The sequence below is a fragment of the Pecten maximus genome, chromosome 14, assembly GCF_902652985.1.
Source record: "Pecten maximus chromosome 14, xPecMax1.1, whole genome shotgun sequence".
Taxonomy (NCBI): Eukaryota; Metazoa; Mollusca; class Bivalvia; order Pectinida; family Pectinidae; genus Pecten; species Pecten maximus.
Window position 1 is genome coordinate 15083504 of NC_047028.1, and position 22192 is coordinate 15105695.

The 22192-nt window shown below is 36.3% G+C and overlaps 2 protein-coding genes across 2 annotated transcripts in view; one reads left to right on the top strand and one right to left on the bottom strand.

Moving 5' to 3' along the window:
* On the top strand, positions 1-11790 carry LOC117342569 (tubulin beta chain). The gene is made up of 4 exons (XM_033904756.1): positions 1-149; positions 8442-8550; positions 9062-9417; positions 10926-11790. Exons 1-4 carry the CDS (start codon positions 93-95, stop codon positions 11739-11741), a joined length of 1338 nt encoding a protein of 445 aa, XP_033760647.1. The 5' UTR covers positions 1-92; the 3' UTR covers positions 11742-11790.
* A 1924-nt stretch (positions 11791-13714) lies between these two features.
* Positions 13715-22192, bottom strand: part of LOC117342567 (DNA polymerase alpha catalytic subunit-like) — a 40612-nt gene continuing 32134 nt past the window's right edge. The window contains 9 exon segments of the mRNA XM_033904755.1: positions 13715-15346; positions 15809-15902; positions 16549-16665; positions 17163-17294; positions 17879-18063; positions 19386-19484; positions 19680-19755; positions 20452-20583; positions 20984-21116. Of these exon segments, the coding sequence (XP_033760646.1) occupies positions 15192-15346; positions 15809-15902; positions 16549-16665; positions 17163-17294; positions 17879-18063; positions 19386-19484; positions 19680-19755; positions 20452-20583; positions 20984-21116 (1123 nt within the window). The 3' untranslated portion in view covers positions 13715-15191.

Here is a 22192-nt window from a genome sequence, read left to right on the forward strand (position 1 = left end):
GTAGTATAAAACCGCGAGCGCGTTCAACCAACTCAAACGAAAGCTCATAACGGAAAAGTGGTTGACACAATTTGTAGAAGGAAACAGTCAAGATGAGGGAAATTGTACATATGCAGGCTGGTCAGTGTGGTAACCAAATAGGTGCCAAGGTAAGATACTAAACTCACTTATAAGGAGTTATTGGAAGCACATTCCAATCACCAAGGGAATGCATATTGTTATTAGGCCTACGATGATCGATTAACGAAGGCTAAAAAGACATCCATTTTTTTTGGCCTTTCCTTTGGTTTTTTCACAAAGTCAAATTTCTCTGATCATATATCCAATCTCTTCCTTCTATGTTTCAAAGTTTGTTCAGTTTATTGACATTCGTTCTGCATAATTTTATTTGTTAGCCTACTCATTCAGTCATTGACTTGACGGCATAATATAAAATAACCCTTACTTACTACTCGTGGTATCGTCTAAATGAACAAAAGTTCTGATTATTTATTATTAGACTATGTTCCTTGTTGGCAATGGTATTGCGTGCGAAAGTTGCGATGATCATCCTTAATTTGATGCTGATGTTGGCATAAATCAATGTTGTCAATCTACATTTTCGATTTACGATTAATTTCGGTGTCGGCCTATCACGATTCCATCAGTAAGTTATGAGTGACTAGAAAGTTAGTGCACACATATCCGTTGAAAATATGCCAGTAGTGGTTTTTAACGTACTTTTTACCCTACATCATAATTGACATTCAAATTGACAAAATTACTGATAAATTGTTTCCCCACTTATTTTGTCAACAGTTCAACTTGAATTCCAGCTCTAAGATTATGTGATAAATTGCTCACAGTCGCACATCAAAAGTTTTTTGATATATTAAAAGGGCTGTCCAAATGAGATTATGTCAATTCATGCAGTGCATTCATTTACATGTGATAAATTCATCAAAGACAATATTACCACAAACTTCTAAACAAGTTTAATGCTGTTTTGTACAGTTGAATGATGATTGATACCAGGAAAAGATACTATCACCATTGAAGCATAGTTAAAGGTGTATAATAAGGTCAAAAGGTCAAGGTCACTTACTAAAAATAGTTGAAAATTTGTTTCCATGCAATAACTAAGTTCCTTTGGGTCGATCAAACTCAAACTGCATGCAGATCTTCCTTACAACTATAGTGCTTACTTGGAGTTGCTTTTCAGGATCAAAGGTTAAGGTCACTGTTACTAAAATTAGAAAATTTGTTTCCAGTGCTTTTCAAGAAATATTGATATCAAACTTTGATTATCAAACCCAAGATGGCTGTTTGTCAGCTATTTTTTTTTTGTTTTGACTAAATATCTAAATTGAATTTGTACATAATACAGCTAGAGACCAAGGGGAACCTACTCATCACATTTCAGCAATATCCCTTCAGTACTTTTTAAGAAATAGTGACCCAACTTCAATTCTCAAAATCAAAGATGACTGTCAGCCATTTTGTTTTTCTTAATTCTCAAAATTCTCAAAATCTAAGGGGAACCTACACATGATATTTCAGTTTGATAAATATCCCCAAGGTAGTTTTCAAGAAATACTGGTAACAAGGATTGTTTATGGACGGACAGATGGACCAAGGAAGCAGGACAATTTGAATGAATAGCCCACCAATAGACTCTGGATCGTTTTTGCTACATGTAAGAGTAGCTAATGAAAATAACATTTCAAACTTTTCAGGGGTTGACACTAGCTTAATCGCCTTGACAGACTGCCAGGTATTGAAAAGAGGCAGTCCGACTGCCAAAGGTGAAGCCCCTCTTTGGGGATTTAGGAGCATGTCCCTCCAGCCCCTAGCCCCCAACACTGAGGGAAACATTTGAATATTCCAGACATAGTTTCTTGCATTCTATTTCATTCTGAGCATAAAAATATTATGTCTTACGTAACGCCAAAGGGTTTTATCAAAAAAAGTTTTGAAAATAAAATTATTGAAGTAAATGAAGAAAACTTTAGGTGGCCATTATACATTTGTCGACTGAAAATGTTGGCAGTCCACAGGGCTGCTGGTCTGGTCATTCTGGCAGCCACCGTTAGCATTTCATCAGGGTATGAAACAAATTTTGTTTGCAAACTCTATGAATCCGCATAGCGGATTCTTACAGAAGTTTGCAAACAAAATTTGTTTCATACCCCAATTAAACTAAAAAAAATTGACATCAACGCTTATTATTAATTTTTGAGAATGATTTTCTAATTTAAAACATGTTTTATGTACAATTTTACTGGTTTTAACACTTTCGTCACTGAATAAATTGCATGATGGGTATTGTGGCCCTAAGAAAATATGCACGTGGCTTTTCCTGGCCTGAATTAATTTACGATTATTGACGTTCAATTTGACATTTATTTTTAAAAGCACGTTTTTGAGAGAAATGCATTGCAGAATTGATGATACAGACGCACATAAGTAAACAGGATTATCGAGAATATCTCATAGATTTAATACGCGTGAAAAATACAGTCGAAAACAACAAATTGGCTTGTGACTTGCCTACCTTGCGTATAATTCTAGCGGAGAACACGATTCCAAATTTGGGAATGTGTACTTTCGTTTTGCAGCGCGATCAAAACGTACATTCGTCATGGAAACAAGTATCATATTATACTTTTAAAAACGAGATTTACAAATCTAACTATTGGATATTGTTTTTGGAAACCGCTCTGTATAGTCAGCGGTAGCATGCAGTACCAACAGCAAATTCTCGATCTTGGTTGTTAGCCGCCATTTTGACGACGCGGTTCCAACATCAAGAAGGATAACTCGCCGCAACGAAAACTTAGGAAGCAAAATACAGTTTGAATGAGCTCTTCTAACATTTAATATAAACGAGGGGAAAAGAAAATGAAAACAATACAATGAACAACACAGTGAATTAAGTGTTAAACACTTGCATCAAGGGTGGGTAGTCACTTGCAAGCATGAAAGGGCAGCCTTTTTCTTTTTTAATTGGGGTTTTTTTCCATTTTTTTTTAACAAGTTGTGTTTTCAAATACATGATTTTTTTTTATATTTTGATGCAATATTACAAAAACGCATTTTCGTTAGGCTTTTTTTCTTTTGTTTTTTTTTTCTTCAATTTTTCTTCCTTTCTTTTAATTAGTTTTTCTTGTTTTCATTATTTTTTAATTTTCATAATGAGGTTCAATGTAAATGATATTCATTGCTTGCAACTTAGTAGTTCAAGCAAATTAATACTGCCAGAAAAATGAAATGTATTATGTTCAGCAAAAAGATTGACTGATTTATTGTGCAACACATGTAACAAACATGATACCATGACCGAGATGCAAACTTGTCCCAGGTAGGGTCAGACAATCCTTTCTTGAGGTGAATTTATCAACCAGTCCCCATATGATGCTTTATGTAAACTGCAGGAATGACAACTATTGCTTGCCCTGTCCAGGAAGGTTGTTGGTACATTGAAGGAACACCTGATAAGAGTTCAGCTTTTATGATTAATTAAATACTGCAGGTTTTGATCTGCCTTGTTTACACCACCAATATGGGAAATGTAGTCTGTTATTAGTTCTGGGCAAGATATATTTCCCTGGCAAACTTGTCATCTTCTTGTTTAATAATCTGTGAGTCTGTTTATACCTCTGTGGCAGGTTCGATATGAAAAGTAGAGAGTGCAGTGACACATTTTTTTGTCTTTCCATACAACAGATACCAATGGGCCTTTTTTGGACAATATCATCTGGCCTTTTCTGCATGATATCCCTTGGTAGATCATGGCAGTTGGACCTTAATTACTATAGACCTTACTGTGCAACAGTCATAGGTGTTCTCATTCAAAGTGATGTTAACCCTTTGAGCGCTTGTCACCGCAAATGTCGTTCCGCTAGTATCGGTCTCGTAATGTTGGTCACCGCAAATGTCGTTCTGTTGACAACCTTTTTCGCACGGCTCGTAGTATTTTCCCATCCACATGTTTATAAATATAAACGATTCTGATTGGTTGTGTAGGCCCTAAACTATCATAATATGGTGTGTATACTTATACACAATGCAGGAGTACTACGATATGCTCTGTTGAACAGGCCCCAACAAAGATTGTAAACAAATCGTAAAATTCAATCATGGCGGCCGCTTTTGACTCCGACTGGGACAGTGACAACGACGATTATATTGAAAATATCTTCAATGAAAATAGTGACAGTGAACCTGATTTTGAAGGTTTTGGACCTGAGGACATTGTTAGGCAGGGAGCGGTAATTGCTTACATTGATATGGACGACTTCTCGCCCGAGAATGACGAAGACATAGCGGACATAGCGGAGGGTTGGACGAAATCACCCACGGCACCTTTGTGTGCCCCGTTTACAGGCGAATCAAAACTAAATGTCAATATGGAAAATCAAGAACCTATAGATTTTTTCCAGTTATTTCTGAATGACGATTTTTTAAATATTGTTGTCGAACAAACAAATTTATATGCCGACCGCAAAAAAAATCAAGGTGGTCAAGGAAATCACTCGCGTATCTCCAAGTGGAGACCGGTGTCACTTGAGGAGATGAAAGTATTTTTTGGTCTTGTTATAGCCATGGGATTGGTTCATAAAGCTGATATAGATACTTACTGGGCAACTGAGGACGTTATTTTTACTCCATTTTTCGGAGACAAAATGTCTAAAGATCGTTTCCAAAATATTCTCTCAAATTTGCACCTGTCTGACAACGATACCTTCATACCACCTGGACAACCTGGCCACGATCCGTTACATAAAATTAGACCCATGATTGAACAAACATTAAATGCATTTATAGAAGTGTATTCTCCTGCAGAAAACTTGTCATTTGACGAGGCAACTTGTCCCTGGAAAGGGCGGCTTAGGTTTAAAGTTTACAACCCAGCAAAACCTTCCAAATTCGGAATAAAGCTTTACCAGGTGTGTGAGGCGGACAGTGGCTATTGTGTTGGCTATGATGTCTATGTTGGTAAAAATAACAGGCCAACCAGTGTTTATTGTGAAGAGCTTGGTATTGATGATGAAGCATCTGAAACCACTAAAACAGGTTTATTGGCCAGGTGTGGTTGCTTGGACAAAGGGCATAGGGTTTACCTGAACAATTATTATAACTCCCCAGAATTATTTACTGAACTTGAAAACATAAACACTTATGCATGTGGAACATTACGTTCAAATAGGAAAGGTGTACCTGTCTCTATACGTAAAAAGAGAAAACTCCTACAAGGACAGTGTATATTTCGTCAAAAAGACAATCTGCTGGTAGTGAAATTCCATGATAAACGAGATGTACACATGATCTCAAATTTTCACGAGCCGCAGGTAGCAGTGTTGAATAAAACCGATCCTAAAACCAACACAGCTGTTACAAAACCATCATGTGTGGTAGACTATGTAAAACATATGGGAGGTGTAGACCTCAGTGACCAGCTGAACAATTATAACTCAATCCTTCGTAAAACAAAAAAATGGTGGAGAAAGTTGTTTTTTCACCTCGTGAACGTTTGCATTGTAAATGCCTATCAACTGTATAAAAAATTTTCACCTGATGTGAAAAAGAAATCACACTTTGACTTCCGACTGTCTACTGTACGTTCCCTTGTGGAAGCAGGTGGAGTTCCGAGTAGCTGCCAAGCCAGCCAAAAGAGGGAGGAAAGTTCTTGGGGAGTTACCAGCTCGTCTTGTTGGACAACACTTACCTGAGTATGTACCTGTAACTCCAGGTGCTAAGCGTGCACGCCCTCTACGGGAATGTAAGGCATGCAATGTAAAGAAAAAGGACAGGGAAAGAACTAAAAGAAAACAAACTTCTTTCCAGTGTAACACCTGCCAGGTAGCATTGTGCGTTCCTGATTGTTTCAAGGCTTTCCATACCTATGTAAATTATCGCCAGGTATTATTACCTGCTGCTGACGAGGACTCTGATTAAATATCTACCTCCTGTATCAGTCCTTCAGAACAGGTAAAATCACAAGAAATGTGTGAAATAATAACCACAAAGTCAGAATTTACAACATCATTTGTTTTATTTCATGATAATTCAACGGCAATGTTTACCTGTCAATTAGAGCCATGACTTACCTGTTCACACCTGAAATTTGAATCAATTGATCACCAGAAATAATGAATTGTATTCCTTGCTATAGAAAAGGAATAAATAATGATAGTAAGGTGATTTATATTATAAATATTTCTACTTTATGCAATTTTGAAGAAAATATTTAAATTTACCTGTAATTTTCACCTGTAAATACTTACTTGACCAATTGTTAGAGACAAATTGACCATCTATGTAAACCTTAACATATACTGAACAAAATTTGTATATATGTCTATTATTGAAAATGGCAAGGAAAAAATGTTATTGGACATTAAAGAAAGGTATTCATAATTTCTGTATTTCTTCAAATTAATTCAACAGTGAGGCCCCTTGTATAGTAAGAGTATATAGCGCTTAAAGGGTTAATAAGAGTCATCCTGGTATACATGTCCCCAGCCTTGACCCTGAATACCAGTCCCCTGTAAACATTTCTTCACAACACTGGCTAGAGTTCCTTCTGCATGATGGCATCTTCCTCCAGTTAATTTATTATGAACACACCAGAAAATGTCATTATAATAAAGGGATTTATTTGTTATGAGTGGATACATTTTGAGTGTTAATAAATTTTTATCTTTGCACTATAATTGTGATTGGGACAGCATTACATATGCACCTTTATGGATGTTGTATGAAGTTTGAGATACATGTATTCACAATGAGTACAACTCAGTATGAATTTAATAAAAAAAAATGTGTATTCAAAAAATGCAAGTACATGTAGGAGCAAAAATACCATAATCAGCTGATAATATTGTATCTGATGAACTTTTGAAGTAGTCAATTCATTACCATAAAGTTTTACTGACAGCCTGGTTCATGACCACACTCAATGCCATACACAGACACAGGAAAGCTTTCATTTAACAACACTAACAGCCTTTCAAGGCGGCCCTTCCGAGGTTGCTTGCAATTTTGTTTTATTCCGGATTTGTCACTTGTGTCAATTTCGAATTTGCAGTGTTGAGCATATAATTCCGATCTCCTCTATCAGTGTATCAATTAATACCTGATCTAAAAACAATGCCAGATAATCCACTGACTCCTTATCTTAAGTCAAGGACCTAGTGTTTCCCCTTGATGTAAAAATATGTCGTAGCCTTCTCTCAAAATAATCGAAGCCGTAGACATTTTCAGATTTTGACAGCACGCAAAATAACTACATGACAACAAAGATCGCTACTTTATTGGTAGATATAATACTTTTCCATGATTGTAAAGAGAATGTAAAAAACGATATGAATTACAAGTTCAAAATCTTTTAAAAAATCACGCAATTAAATATAAACCAAATCGTGAATTCGTATCAATCGACGTTACTCACATGTGTGTGTTTATAGAGCCATCTTTGATAAGATATGGTCATGTGATCATGATCTGTGTTACTAAAATTAGAATACTCGGTCTTCTGTTTGTGTTAAAAATCCGAATTATTAGCTCGTTTTCCCGATAAAGTATCAACAGAAATACAATGAAACATACATATAAAACCATGCAAGTAGTTTTGGAACCGTGTCTTTGATAGATGGTGGAGATTTGATCATAAAAGCTAGCGAGTTGGCAGACACTGCCGCGCCGCTGACGTGATGCACCAGTGGTTCATTCAATTAATCAAACGTATCGTTGTTTCTGTGTTTTTAATTCACGAATATGTTAACCATTTGTACAAAACGTCAATATAAATACATATTGCAAACTGTCCTGAACATTCCCAGCTTTATTACACAGGACAAAAATCTAGATTCGTTATATATTTTTTCGGGAATCGGTTGTTTACTCGCTCCCGTCCGACCGGAAGTTCTCGAGAGCAGAAGTTTAAAACAAGTTGGACGTTATACGTAAATTTAGACATCTAAAGTTGTGTTACGTATTGTTAATTTCATTATTTATTGCCAAACATTATCTCATTCAAGTAAGATTCAGTCATGATTATTTAAATCGCTGTATCGTCACTTCAAAAAAATGCAGAAAAAAATCTACTTCTGTGATGCATTAATGCATCATTCGGCCCCGGCACGGTGATGCATTAATGCATCATTCGGCCCCGGCACGGTGATGCATTAATGCATCATTCGGCCCCGGCACGGTGATGCATTAATGCATCATTCGGCCCCGGCCCGGTGATGCATTAATGCATCATCGGGGCTTAAAGGGTTAAATGGGATTCTTTTTCTCAAATCAATATGCAACGTCAATTGTCGTATTATGACGTCACATTTTTTGTGCCATTCTCGGAATTTCTTTCATAGAAGAATGAAAAGAATTTTTCGACCAATCACATTTGATGAAAACAAAGAAAAATTAATTATTTGCATTTTAATTTTCCATTTCAGTTTTGGGAAGTGATATCAGATGAACATGGAATAGACCCAACAGGCACATATCATGGAGATTCTGACCTTCAGTTAGAAAGAATCAACGTATATTACAACGAAGCCACAGGTACCTATATCTAAATATCTAAAATGGGTATACTACCAAGCTGTTTTGTCAGTACTTTGCAAGTGTCCATGTTAAAAAGCTCACTACTGTTACACTTTTTATCAATATTGCACAACTATAACAAATAAATTTTGTTTGAGATATTGAATTTTTCGCTAGAGACGGTAAATAGAACCTTACTAGTAATGAAACTATTGAACATGCTGTTATGAAACCTGTTTTTTCATAGTAGCTATTTGACATCAGTGTAGATAAGAACGTGCCTGTTGTGTGTAAAATAAAATAATGTTTTTATATATCAGATTTAATGACTCTGGAACACAAGCCACACAAAAACAAAAGTGAATCTACATCGGATTCCAAAATGGCATGGATTACTTTAATATCAAATCAACACTCATCACGGATATATTAACCTTGGGGTTGCAACATAGAAGAATAGTACCATACTGTTGATTTCTTTGGAGAATTATTTTTTTAAATTAATAGACAACTCTTCATTCTTTTTCAGGGGGAAAATATGTTCCTCGTGCAATCCTTGTTGATTTGGAGCCTGGTACAATGGACTCTGTCCGATCTGGTCCTTTTGGACAAATCTTCAGACCAGACAACTTTGTGTTCGGACAGAGTGGTGCTGGAAACAACTGGGCTAAGGGGCATTACACAGAAGGCGCTGAGCTTGTTGACTCTGTTCTTGATGTAGTACGAAAGGAAGCAGAAAGCTGTGACTGTCTTCAGGGATTCCAGCTTACACATTCTCTTGGTGGTGGTACTGGATCTGGAATGGGAACTCTCCTCATCTCCAAAATCCGTGAAGAATACCCAGACAGAATTATGAACACATTCTCTGTTGTACCATCACCCAAGGTACGATCAACTTGTTATAAACACTTAACTGTTTTGTTAGAACACCTGTGGGAAATCATTATTTAAAATTTTTACCTTACATTGGGTCTGTAGCATGGCTGGATGAAAGGGTCTCAAGTTTGTTCAAATGACCTTGACTACCATTGAAGGTCTGAGGGGTCAAATGTAAGCCTTCACTCAACCATGCTACAGACCCAATATAAGATTAAAATATATTTAAATAATGATTTCTCAATAACAAAGAGACAACGAAACCTGATAATGGGCCAGTAGTAAGATTGAATAGAAGGGTTACAAAATTTATTAATAGAAATAAACCTTGGAATCTCTGATATTTAAAAGAAGTGGTAATTAGCTTATCTACATCAATGATCAACTTCAAAATTGCTCTAGAAGCAGGAGAGTTTATTGTTTCAAATATGAATGGAATAGTCGACAAGATTTTGTCATTGAGGATGAACAGTTCAAGTTTGTATCTTGCAGTGTGTGAAAGTAACTCATGAATCTTCACAGACAATAGGTCTATATAAATTTCAAATGGCATAGACCCAACCAAATTTCTATAGACCGCAATTTTTTCCACTAAAATAATGACAAACTCTGATTTTCAATTCATTGCGATATGTGTGTTTATTTATCGTAAATTTCGTAAATTTGAAGCATTCAGCAGTCGTATGGCCGACACACCTTCCGACTTAGCAGGGTTATCTATGATATTTGTTTGTGCCTTGGCGGATTCAATGTGTAACGTACTCTTTTCATGGGCTTTGATGGTGTCTATTTTGAAGTTTGACGTTCCTTCAAACCACATCTGTGACTGTATGTTGGACTTGTTTTTTCCAAACATCTTGCAAGTCTCGCACCACATTTTAGTAGAGTCAAATTTTAGCCATGACCTTCCTACCTGCCAGTGAGGCATGAACGCCCGTTCCCTTGTGTCTTCATATGCATTGCGTTTTTGTTTCGTCGTATCTTCTGATGAAGGTATTGCCCCTTTTCTCTTTTGATTAGGTTTAGCCCCCTCATAATAGCGTAAGAAGTTCGCCATATTGTATCGCAATCGGTATCAACGGAGCGCTTGACTGAGAGTGATCTCCCCTCAATCAACCGGACGTTTGAAACGTTAGCGTAGTACACATGTCTACAGAACTTGATCGGACAAACAAAGCATGAAAACGAACAACACTTAAGAGAAATGCAATTGATGTTATTTATTTATAACATTTAAAATACGTTTTAGACGTTAATAAGCAATTTAATTGCTTAGACATCAGGTCTACTGTGCTGACGTTTTTGTATAGACCGACAGGTTTTTCTATGGCCTCGGTCTATCGGTCTATCGTTACTTTCGCACACTGATCTTGCACTGAACATAAGAGTTTTATCAGATTTTGAACTTTTTAAATAGTTTTACAATTTGCACAATGCATAGTTTTTCAATTTGCACAATGTAAACTAAAGTTCTCGTCATATTAAAGTTTGAAAGCAATATATATGCTATTTTCCAGGTATCTGACACAGTTGTGGAACCTTACAATGCTACCCTCTCTGTCCACCAACTTGTTGAGAACACAGATGAGACCTACTGCATTGACAACGAGGCTCTGTACGACATTTGTTTCCGTACCCTCAAACTCACAACACCTACATACGGAGATTTGAACCACCTTGTGTCTGCCACCATGTCCGGAGTCACCACCTGTCTCCGATTCCCCGGTCAACTGAACGCCGATCTCCGTAAATTGGCTGTCAACATGGTTCCCTTCCCCCGTCTCCATTTCTTCATGCCTGGTTTCGCTCCTCTTACATCTCGTGGCAGCCAGCAATACAGGGCTCTTACCGTCCCAGAGCTGACCCAACAGATGTTCGACGCAAAGAACATGATGGCTGCCTGTGATCCTCGTCACGGACGCTATCTGACCGTTGCAGCCATGTTCCGTGGACGTATGTCCATGAAGGAAGTTGATGAACAGATGTTGAATGTCCAGAACAAGAACAGCAGCTACTTCGTTGAATGGATCCCCAACAACGTCAAGACCGCTGTCTGCGACATCCCACCACGTGGTCTCAAGATGTCTGCAACCTTCATTGGTAACAGCACCGCCATCCAGGAGCTGTTCAAACGCATCTCCGAGCAGTTTACTGCTATGTTCCGTCGTAAGGCTTTCTTGCATTGGTACACTGGTGAGGGTATGGACGAGATGGAGTTCACAGAGGCCGAATCCAACATGAATGACTTGGTGTCCGAGTACCAACAGTACCAGGATGCCACAGCTGAGGAGGAGGGAGAGTTTGACGAGGAGGAAGGAGAGGAGGAGACATAAACATGCAACACTTGACAACATTGCATGATCAAGGAATACATCTTGAAAATGAAGAAAAAAAGAAAAACAATAAAATTAAAATAATATCCTTGTATTGTTTCCTTTTTAATGAGTTTTGAGGAGCTCATGACCTTAAAGATCAATGACCAATGAGCCGGTTCAGTTCATCGCGCAGAAAGTAAAATTGCTCATGGTACTGAATAATGTTAACAAAACTGCAAAAGTTTTTCTCATAAGCTGGCTGCATCGGGATATTTCAAATTTAAAAGTAAATATTGATCTGAATGGCCACAAAATAGTCAAGTATTGTTTGGAATACCCTTTTCAAACTTTCCATCACAGCAAAAACGAATTGAATATATTTACGTAGAAGTAGACACTTATATTAAGAATACTAGTATTTCAATTGAACAGACTTTGACAGCCTTTTAGTCTAGCATGCTATTGATCTAAGATTCTTAAAATAGGTCAAAGACGGGAGGTCCAGAGCGCCTGCATCACTTGTCTAGATATTTCAGTAATTATGGCAAAATACTCTCAAAGTACAGGTGGACCAAATCCTGTCATTCTTGAAAAAGAACAAGAATTTGAAAGTTTATTTATTTTTTATCTCCTGACCCAATCTCGTCAAAATCCATTCAGGCCTAGATGGGATGGCATTAACCCTATAGGGGCCCCAGTCTCATCGTATGTGCAAAATCTGTTCCCTTTCACCTAAGACAGTTTCTGACAAAATTTGGTTCAAATCCATTCAGTACTATGTGACAAAAAGAGATTTAAATGATTTACTTCTATTTCCTCTATTTGGCTTGGTTCCAGATTTATGCAAAATCTGTTCCCCTTCTCCCAAAGATGTTTCTGAATAAATAGGGATTGAATGGTGTTTTTATGGCGTTTATGGTGGTATGATCGCAATGGGACACATTCAATATATAGCGCTAACTTGAATATGTCTATCCCATTGCGTTCATACCACTGTAAAAGCAATAAAACCACTGTTCAATACATACATTTACATCAAACAATTCGTTGAAATACCGTACAAAAAAAATAAAAAGTGATGTGTTGCGACGTTGGTAGCTACAGCAGTCGTGGTTGCTAAGATAATATAGTTCCAGTGAATCTACGACACGTAGACACCAGTAATGTTTACAAAATTAAAAGGAAACAACATAGAATTTTAAATTAATTGATATATACTCGAAATCCACAATTTCTGTCGCATTAATTATGGTTATCGAAGCAGAGCGGGTATTGAAACGGATATAGTCGTGATGTGGTCTATTGTTCTATAGGAACTGTACACTTTAGCTTACCTCGTGGAGAATTTAAATATTCACTCATTTCCGCAATCTGCAGTTTAGTTTTCGACAAAACATTCACTTGACACTAGCTTTTTGTACAAATATCATCGGGTAACAGGAGAAAACGCTTCATTTAGTTGATGTTCCTGTAAAGCCACAAAGAGACGTCATAATTATGTTACCGATTCCCACGCTTATTAATCCGCTGAGCCTTTTTTCACTGCTTTACGCTAATATTAACGCAGTCAAGAGTTTACTAAGCTGAAGAAGGGAGAGATATAAATATAGTTGGTTGAATCTATTCAGTACTTCATGACTAGTAGGGATTAAAGAAACTGACAGACAACAGAACACCGCGCCATGGCATTAGCTCATCAGCTCTTCGGGCCAGTTGAGCTAAAAATCATTGAAGAAATTTGTTGGTCTTTCACCCCAGATGCTGCTGGTACAATATCATGACCTCTGGCCAATTTATTATTGAAAAAAAGTTTTTTAAATTGCTTGATTGAAAACGTTGATGTCAGAAAGATGAGTCACTTCCCCTTTGGACAGGTGAGCTTAAAATGAGTCCGATACAAAATTCTGTGATTGGAAAATAATGCAAAAATATATATGTGATCAAAGGTTTTTAGATTTGTGGTATTCTAAACATAACCAGTACAATAGATGTAATCTTTAGTAGGTTTATTCCAGCACATGATATATTACTGTACAAATTCGTCCAACATCACATGGCATATAATACAATATACACGCACTAATAATTTACATCCTATCTATTATACAAATCTATCTAGAATATTGTTTTCTCACACTTATGTTCAAAGTTGATCAATCAAATATTCCTATATTCCTTTTCAGTAAAAGTACCATTAAAACAATTTTTAAAATAGTATTTGCAATATTTAAAGATTTCCTCTAACGTGTTGCTCATATAAAACATTCAAAAGTTAACATCACAAAAATAATGTTTGTTTGGAAATATCAAATGCATTTTGTATTTGGACAAGATGAATATCAAATAGGAGTGAACAATCTTGCAACATTATTCAATATCATTCTCAGTTGGCATTCACATTAGCTATGAAAGTAATCACTTATTGAAAGCAGTTTAATTCTTTATAACAATTCTGCCAGTGAACAATCTTTCATACTAACAAAACTGAAAACATGAATATCAATTCACGGGAATCATATCACTTCAATATAATCATATGTCATCAGAAATGTGTTTTCACTTAATTCAAAGATCTCAGAATATTAGAATGCATGTTTTGTACATCTTTGAAACAACTCCATAATATTTATTAATTATTATGGTGTTTACGTGACATTTCAATATTGCATCACATATTGTACTTATTAATCCCTGCTTCATGATACCATAGCACTTTGAGTGATGCAAGTATTTAGTAGGAATCCCATGTGTCTGAGCAGTCATCCGACAATAAGAGCTCTATGCAAAAACGACATAATGCTATCCAAATATCACAAAAATGCATGTATAACCATGAATATATCGGGACAATAATGAGCATTTCATATAACTAGTCAATTTTGGACCCCTGCGGAGTAGTATGTTCAAATAGTTCAGCTGTAGTGGAAATTGAAAAAGCACAGCCTTACAGAGATACGACACAATGGAAGATATCTACATCAATATGTAGATAAATCTATAGCCTGGGGTCCTGTCATATTTCACTACTCATGGAAATAAATGCTGTGTTCAGCTAGACACTCATCCTCAGAATAGGGGGTAAATATGTTCTAAAACAATAATTCACAGTTAAATATTAATCTGGAATTTTTAACATCTACTGAATACCAACTGTGACCTCAAGCTGTCCCCATGGAATCACGCCTTGTCTATGTGTATTGCTGTTTAAAGATGCACCATAGCTGAATGTGCCCTAACACACTATTGCTTTCAGCATCATCAATATGAAATACAAAGTTTTCCATTATAACAATGAAGTCACTAGGAGTTTTATATTAACATCTTTTTTTCTCTCTCTTTCTTTTCATTACATTTTCTTCTGTTCATAATACTTATAGAGGACTTTCTGTCAAATGATTGCTAAAATTCTAGATAAATATCTAATAGTCTTTCAAGTCCGTCCATAGATTCTCCACAACAAATGCTCCATTAACTAGGAACACATTTCTTTTGTACATACAGTCCTTCAAATAATGAGTCAAGATTCACATCTGAATAGGAGTTCTGTTTCAACCATCGGGATGACACATCCTTCAGCTTGTTATAACTTGTGATAAATTCCTTCGACTTGATGCTGGCAAATTCTGAAACAAGGGGAAAAAGCTTTAAAAGAAATGAAAGAACTGCCAGTGGCAGAATAATCTCCAATACTTTCTGTAAAATTTTATTTTTCTGCCAAAAAAGTGCCACCCTTTCAGTAAATTTCGAATATATGAGATCATTTTTTCTGTGAAATTTAGCCATCCAACTCTCTAAGGAGAGGAGTATATAGCAGTACATTGAGCCATAGTGAAACGTTTGTGTGGAGATGAAATCCTATCTATCTTACATTACCCCATGGTAAATAACATTTTAATTGGAACAATACTTCATTAATTGGTTTCTACAGCAGTCTGTCAAGAATAATATTTGTTGGTGTATTTGATCATGTGATACTGTGACATTTATAAAAAGTCATGTACACTATGAATTGTTTAACACGTCTCCTGAGAAAGGATCGTCTGATAGAGTATTCTATGCTGAAGTATTTCCTCTGTACAACTCACCCCTCTCTCTATCCGATAGCTGGTTCCTGGCTTTGTCAATGTCAAACACGTGTTGGTAGAAACACAGCTGGTTGTATAACATGGAGTCAGTGTACTGTAAAATGTACCAAATTTTTACACATCACAAACAATACTACACATTAGAAATGTTTAATGTTGACAAAAAAAGCATCAAGAAGTTTTCGTATGAAACAAGAATAACATAATTATGGTACTAGGTCAACTGTAACTCTTTATGATTCCAACAATTGTGACATTACAAGGAAGACATCATGTACATCATCAATATCAACAAGACCTATTTGTCAATACCACCCAGCCAGAGAAAGGGAATACCCATACGTGTATAAATTTGGTTGTTTGCATAAAGTGAGATATTCAGGTTTTCAACAATTTGTTTCATGGTAACAGAAAAATGCTGATCATTCAATACCAAATGGCACCACTCAACCACTAGTCATGCCTGCACCAGATTTCATGAAGTAATCTTAAACGATTTTGGAGTTATGCTTAAAAAAAAAACTAAACACATGGATATTCAGGTTTTTAACCAGTAGTTTCCCTGGTTACAGGAAAATTGTAAAAAAAAACCCACCATACTTCCATTAATGGACAGACGTAGCGTAATAATACACCCCGCAAACACATTCCATGGGGATAATATAGTTATTACCAGCATACCAACAGGTTTTGTATTAAACTGTTTTATCCCAGCCTACTGTACTGTATAGAATACCTACACATGTATTCAAATGTCCTTTATGACATGCAGGGCAGACTGGGTGACTCCTCTGGAAGATCAAAGGCAGTCTACGAGTCACATGACCACATGTAGTGTCATCACATTTCAACCATCCCTGAAATAATGGAACCACAATCATTAACAAACAGCAACCAACAGGTTAAAAACAATCAAAATTATTGTTAAATGAGCATAGTAGGCCAGGACATAATTTAAACTTTGACTTAGTAGTTGATTGCAGAACCATGAAATTTTATTGAATGGCAAAATACATGGGTGAGCTTATTACCAGGTATCAGAATGAATTGATAATTTGGGAAAAAGTTGAGCATGTTGTTAATGGTTTGAACTTTTAAATCTTTAGTGGTGGACTATTTTAACCAGAAAAACATTGCAATAGATGACTCATGATTGATAAAACTAATCTATACTCATTTTACATAATTGTCTCCGACAGCAATTGTGAAATCTTTAGTCATTTAACTTGGAGGAACAGTACATTTTGTTTTTTGTTTCTCTCCTATTTTTTTTTAATGAGTAACAGGAAACGCATATCTTTCTGCCACACCGTCAAATATCCTTGTAAGGTTTTTAAACATTTTAAAGTTTTACCTCGTAATATTTACGGATATGTTTCCGTATTGTCATGACAAGTTGATTGACCATCTGTGGCAGGCTGTCATCTGGCTTACACTGACACTGTGGATTTGGACACTTGGCCAGGGAACAATCAATTTCCTGCTCCTAAAGAGATAAAACACATTACTTCACAAAAATGGATGAGAAAATTACCTCCCCTTCTCAAACCATGCCCAGGAAATATAGATCTGCTCCCCAATATGGGTCAAACTTGGTGAGTTTCATTGCAGGAACCTACCAGCCAAATATCTTGCTTCTAGACCTTTGGGTTTATCAGAAGTTGTTCGAGTATTTACCAAATTTGACCCCTTTGACCTCTAGGAGAGAACTTATATAGGCTATGCCTGTTGTTTGATCCTTTTTCTTTCTTGAAATATAATTTGTTGAAATTGAAATTGACCCCTTTGACTCAAAATATGGGTCAAGGTAATATTTTCCCTGGAACCTACCAGCCACATATTTTGATTCTGAACTTTTGGTTATTGAAAAGTTGTCTTGGAAAAAGCTAACATTAGATGTTGCAGCACAGCATATTATCATATGCCCTTTGAGCAGAGGACCTAATCAATTCTAAGCAATTCCTACCAAATTATATACATTTGTACAGTATTCATGCAATATCTGTTGTACAAAATCTGAAACTATACATTGGAACTAATTTCTAGGACTTATGATTCACTGTATCTTACCGCTCCAGTAAATACACCATCAAAGATGATTTCTCGTCCACAGGTAACACTCGGACATTTAAACTTGAAGCGGTCACAATCCTTAAACTTTTCTTCGTCCGACATATCTGTGCCTCCTAACAGGGCATCATCCTCCTCCTCGTCCTGAGTCCGGCTAGTGTGCTTGTATCCTGCAGGATCTAATCCTAGAAAATGAAATACAGGATACATAGGCTTAGGAATAAACCACACGTTAATGACAGGCTAAAAATAAACTTTGGTATACACTGGTTTAATACCAGAGGGATATATAATGTGAAATGGACAAAGTTAAACAAGGGGAATATTGATATAATTTGGTATGTAGATGAGGTTTTATTAGTTGGCGCTATTTATATGCTTCATTTGGACTGAATTCTATTCATTTACCCAGATGTTTAACTAGATGTGCTCTTCCCTACCCTCTATCTCAGCAGCACTATATCAGGTTTGTCTGCAATCCTCTGGCATTTAAATCAATCACATACAATATCAGATTAATGCTTAAATTTACAGAGTCTGTTTAAAAAGTATATTAATATAAGAAGAGCAGATTGGTTAACAATTTAGAGCATGGAAATAGTAAAAATGAAATAAACAGAGGTTTTTTACCATTATTTTTTGTCAATAAAATCATGTAATATTTTTACTAGTGTTTTATTGATTGTGTTTTTTCCCACCAATGTATATTTCCTTTTCGAATAGCCACCCAGAAAGTATTAAGCGCATGGATAAATTCACTTTACATCATTGAGAAAACATTTTGATTTTGGAACTTTTGCATAGAAACATCACATGAACTTATTCAGCTTAAATGCCTGATGACAGTTGACACAGCAGCATGATTTTTAGACACAGTCAAAGGGGTGGGAATATTGAAATGTTTAAACATGGCCGATAGGGAACACAGAAGCATATCATTATTGTTTGGCTTACATTGCATTCACTTGAGTTGTCAGCTTATGCAAAGTCATACGATACTGATGAGCCCCAGTGACACAGTCTTATCAGAACCAGAGAGAAGATGCATTTTTTGTGTCTTTGATGTAAACTATGCATTTGGAATATTTAAACACTGAATGGATGTTGAGCATAAATAATATTACATATTCATACGCATAGGATGAAGTCAAGATTTAGGTGCCAGTTATGATCTTATAGACTGCAAATCTATTTAGATTATATCTTGGCTTTTCCATCCAAATATATTCAGACAGATGTCCAGCTTCTGTACTCTATAGTATTTAGGATGAGATATATTACATTACTTACCGAGACATTCAGCCAGATGTCCAGCTTCTGTACTCTCTATAGTATTTGGGATGAGATATATCACATTACTTACCGAGACATTCAGCCAGATGTCCAGCTTCTGTACTCTATAGTATTTAGGATGAGATATATTACATTACTTACCGAGACATTCAGCCAGATGTCCAGCTTCTGTACTCTCTATAGTATTTGGGAGGAGATATATCACATTACTTACCGAGACATTCAGCCAGATGTGCAGCATCCGTACCCTCTATAGGATCACAGAGTCGGGACACGACAGGGTGGACTTGGTGAGCCAGGTAGTACTTGGCATCTGGACAAATAAATAAAATAACGTAATATTGTTCTATACTTGCTTTTGTGATGTGACATGGAAAACATCATGTAAACAAAACAAAATAATTTAGTACATATATGGTAAATATAGTCACTCCGAAGTGACCTAAAATCATTAAGACTGTCGAGAGATTTATTCAGCCAGATGAGACCCACTCTAACAAATACATACCGACTGTGAGTGTCTCACTTTTAGCCAGCTCGTCTGGGTGATAGGCCCGCTGTGAAGCTGCTAAAGTGGAGCCGTCCTACAAATATAAAACATTCCTGTAATGTCAGAGAGGAAGTCACACAGACCATCAACACTAATTCAATTCAATGACAGTACTGTATTGGTTGTACATTGTATCATACCATCATGTTTAATTTGTAACTTTGTAGTCTTTAAGATATTACAGAATCAAACTGAAATCATTAGGTTTACTACGCACACTACATAAAATACAGGGTGATTATATCTCGCCTATCCCACTTCATCAGTGTAGTAAGTTTAAAACAAGCTAAAAAATTCTTATTATCCCCCCAAAACAAGTAGAAAATCATTAATTCTCAAAATTCACATAAATTTGACATTTTTGTCCCCCATTACAATCACTCTTCCTTAAAAGTGAGAATAAAACATATCTGAAATATATGAGAACTTGTGCCAGATTGACTATGAACTATGAACTGGGGCAGCGGTGGCCGAGTGGTTAAGGTGTCCCGACACTTTAACGCTAGCCCTCCACCTCTGGGTTGCGAGTTCGAAACCTACGTGGGGCAGTTGCCAGGTACTGACCGAAGGCCGGTGGTTTTTCTCTGGGTACTCCGGCTTTCCTCCACCTCCAAACCTGGCACGTCCTTAAATGACCCTGGCTGTTAATAGGACGTTAAACAAAAACAAACAAACCAAAGACTATGAACTAATTTTTAAGTTAACTGGGGAAGCAATCAAGATCTTGTACCTGACAGATGATATAGGGTACCGTGTCTCCTGCCCTCATTTTCTTGCCTCCTTTACTATTAAATCTCATTGCCACTTGAACATGAGGTAGACTTTTCTTGTCAGGATAATCCTCCGGATTTTTTGTTAATGCCTGAAATGAATAATTTTAAATTTAGAAAACAAATACTTAGACAGGCATTTATTTCGTTTCTCTTCGATGTTCATTAGTTTCAAGTTGATACTACAGAAGTCTTTACCGATAACTGTATGACCTTTATTGGTTCAATGAGAATCTAACATCTCTCCCTTACACTTATTTCATTATCCTATGCGCTCAAGTCAGTAGTGAATGTATCGGGTGTAACATCAGATACAATAATCGAGAACTTCTACCTTGAAATCTTAACTTGGAGCACATTTCAATCTACATGCATTTTGTTTTTTTAATATATTTTTTTTCAAACTTTTTACAAGCTTATCACCATCTGGATGACTTAACCCTGACTAGTAAAGAAATGTCAGTAGCTCAATGATAAGATAAGTATTTTTACCTTTGTAATAAAGAAGAGCTCCACAGGTATCTCGTTGCCATTGACCTTTTCTCCGACTTCCATCAATTTGTTGTGAATGTTCTCTACAACTGTTTCCTTAGACACACCAGAAAGGATCTGGTCAACAACGAAACTGAAACACAAACACGGGAACTTTTGATAAGTTCATACTAAACATGTCCTTCAGGTTGATAAATATGTATACGAGTAGACTTTGGTATATCATAACCAGTATTGGATCTAAGTGTGACATTTCAGTGACTACATCATCTTCATACTTCATCTCACACATCTACGATCGAGTTATAAATGAAGCATAGCCGAATTGACTTCCAGCAGAGTCGCTTAATTGATTTGTACACTGACTACCATCTCTGTATACTTAAGATCAAATTTCAGACAGACAAATAAGAGGCCCAGAGGCCTTATCAGTCACCTGAGTGCTGTTTTTGACAGTCTTATCATTAAAATTATGTTTTTTTTACAACATAAACAGTACAATTTTGTTGCCAAACAAATTGTTGCATAATTCTCCATGGAAAGCATAGATACTATGACTAATTCAATCAACATAATACTCTAGGCAAAGCATGGATACTATGGCTAATTCAACCAACATAATACTCCTGGCAAAGCATGGATACTATGGCTAATTCAACCAACATAATACTCCTGGCAAAGCATGGATACTATGGCTAATTCAACCAACATAATACTCCTGGAAAAGCATGGATACTATGGTTAATCAAACCAATTCAATAGACAATTTGTTTCTATGAATATACAAACATATTATGATTACAGTTTCTTCATTAAAACTTTATTCGACCTTCAATATTCTCTGCTGGGAGAAAGATGCCCCAAATAGAGACCCTTTCAAGGAAAAGATCCCCTCTTAGTTGAAGGATCCTTACTGTGAGGAAGATCTGTTTTTTAATAGAGACTAATCTCCCGTTGAAGGATCCTTACTGCGAGGAAGATCTGTTTTTTAATAGAGACTAATCTCCCGTTGAAAGATCCTTACTGTGAGGAAGATCTGTTCTTTAATAGAGACTTATCTCTCGTTGAAGGATCCTTACTATGAGGAAGATCTGTTCTCTAATAGAGACTAATCTATCATTGAAGGATCCTTACTGTGAGGAAGATCTGTTTTTTAATAGAGACTAATCTCTCGTTGAAGGATCCTTACTGTGAGGAAGATCTGTTCTC

Excerpts from the sequence above, each read along its gene's own strand:
- LOC117342569 (XM_033904756.1), top strand. The coding sequence starts at position 93 with ATGAGGGAAATTGTACATATGCAGGCTGGTCAGTGTGGTAACCAAATA. Across the intron at positions 150-8,441 it reads GTAACCAAATAGGTGCCAAG|TTTTGGGAAGTGATATCAGA; the intron begins GTAAGATACTAA and ends TTTCCATTTCAG. Across the intron at positions 9,418-10,925 it reads CTGTTGTACCATCACCCAAG|GTATCTGACACAGTTGTGGA; the intron begins GTACGATCAACT and ends GCTATTTTCCAG.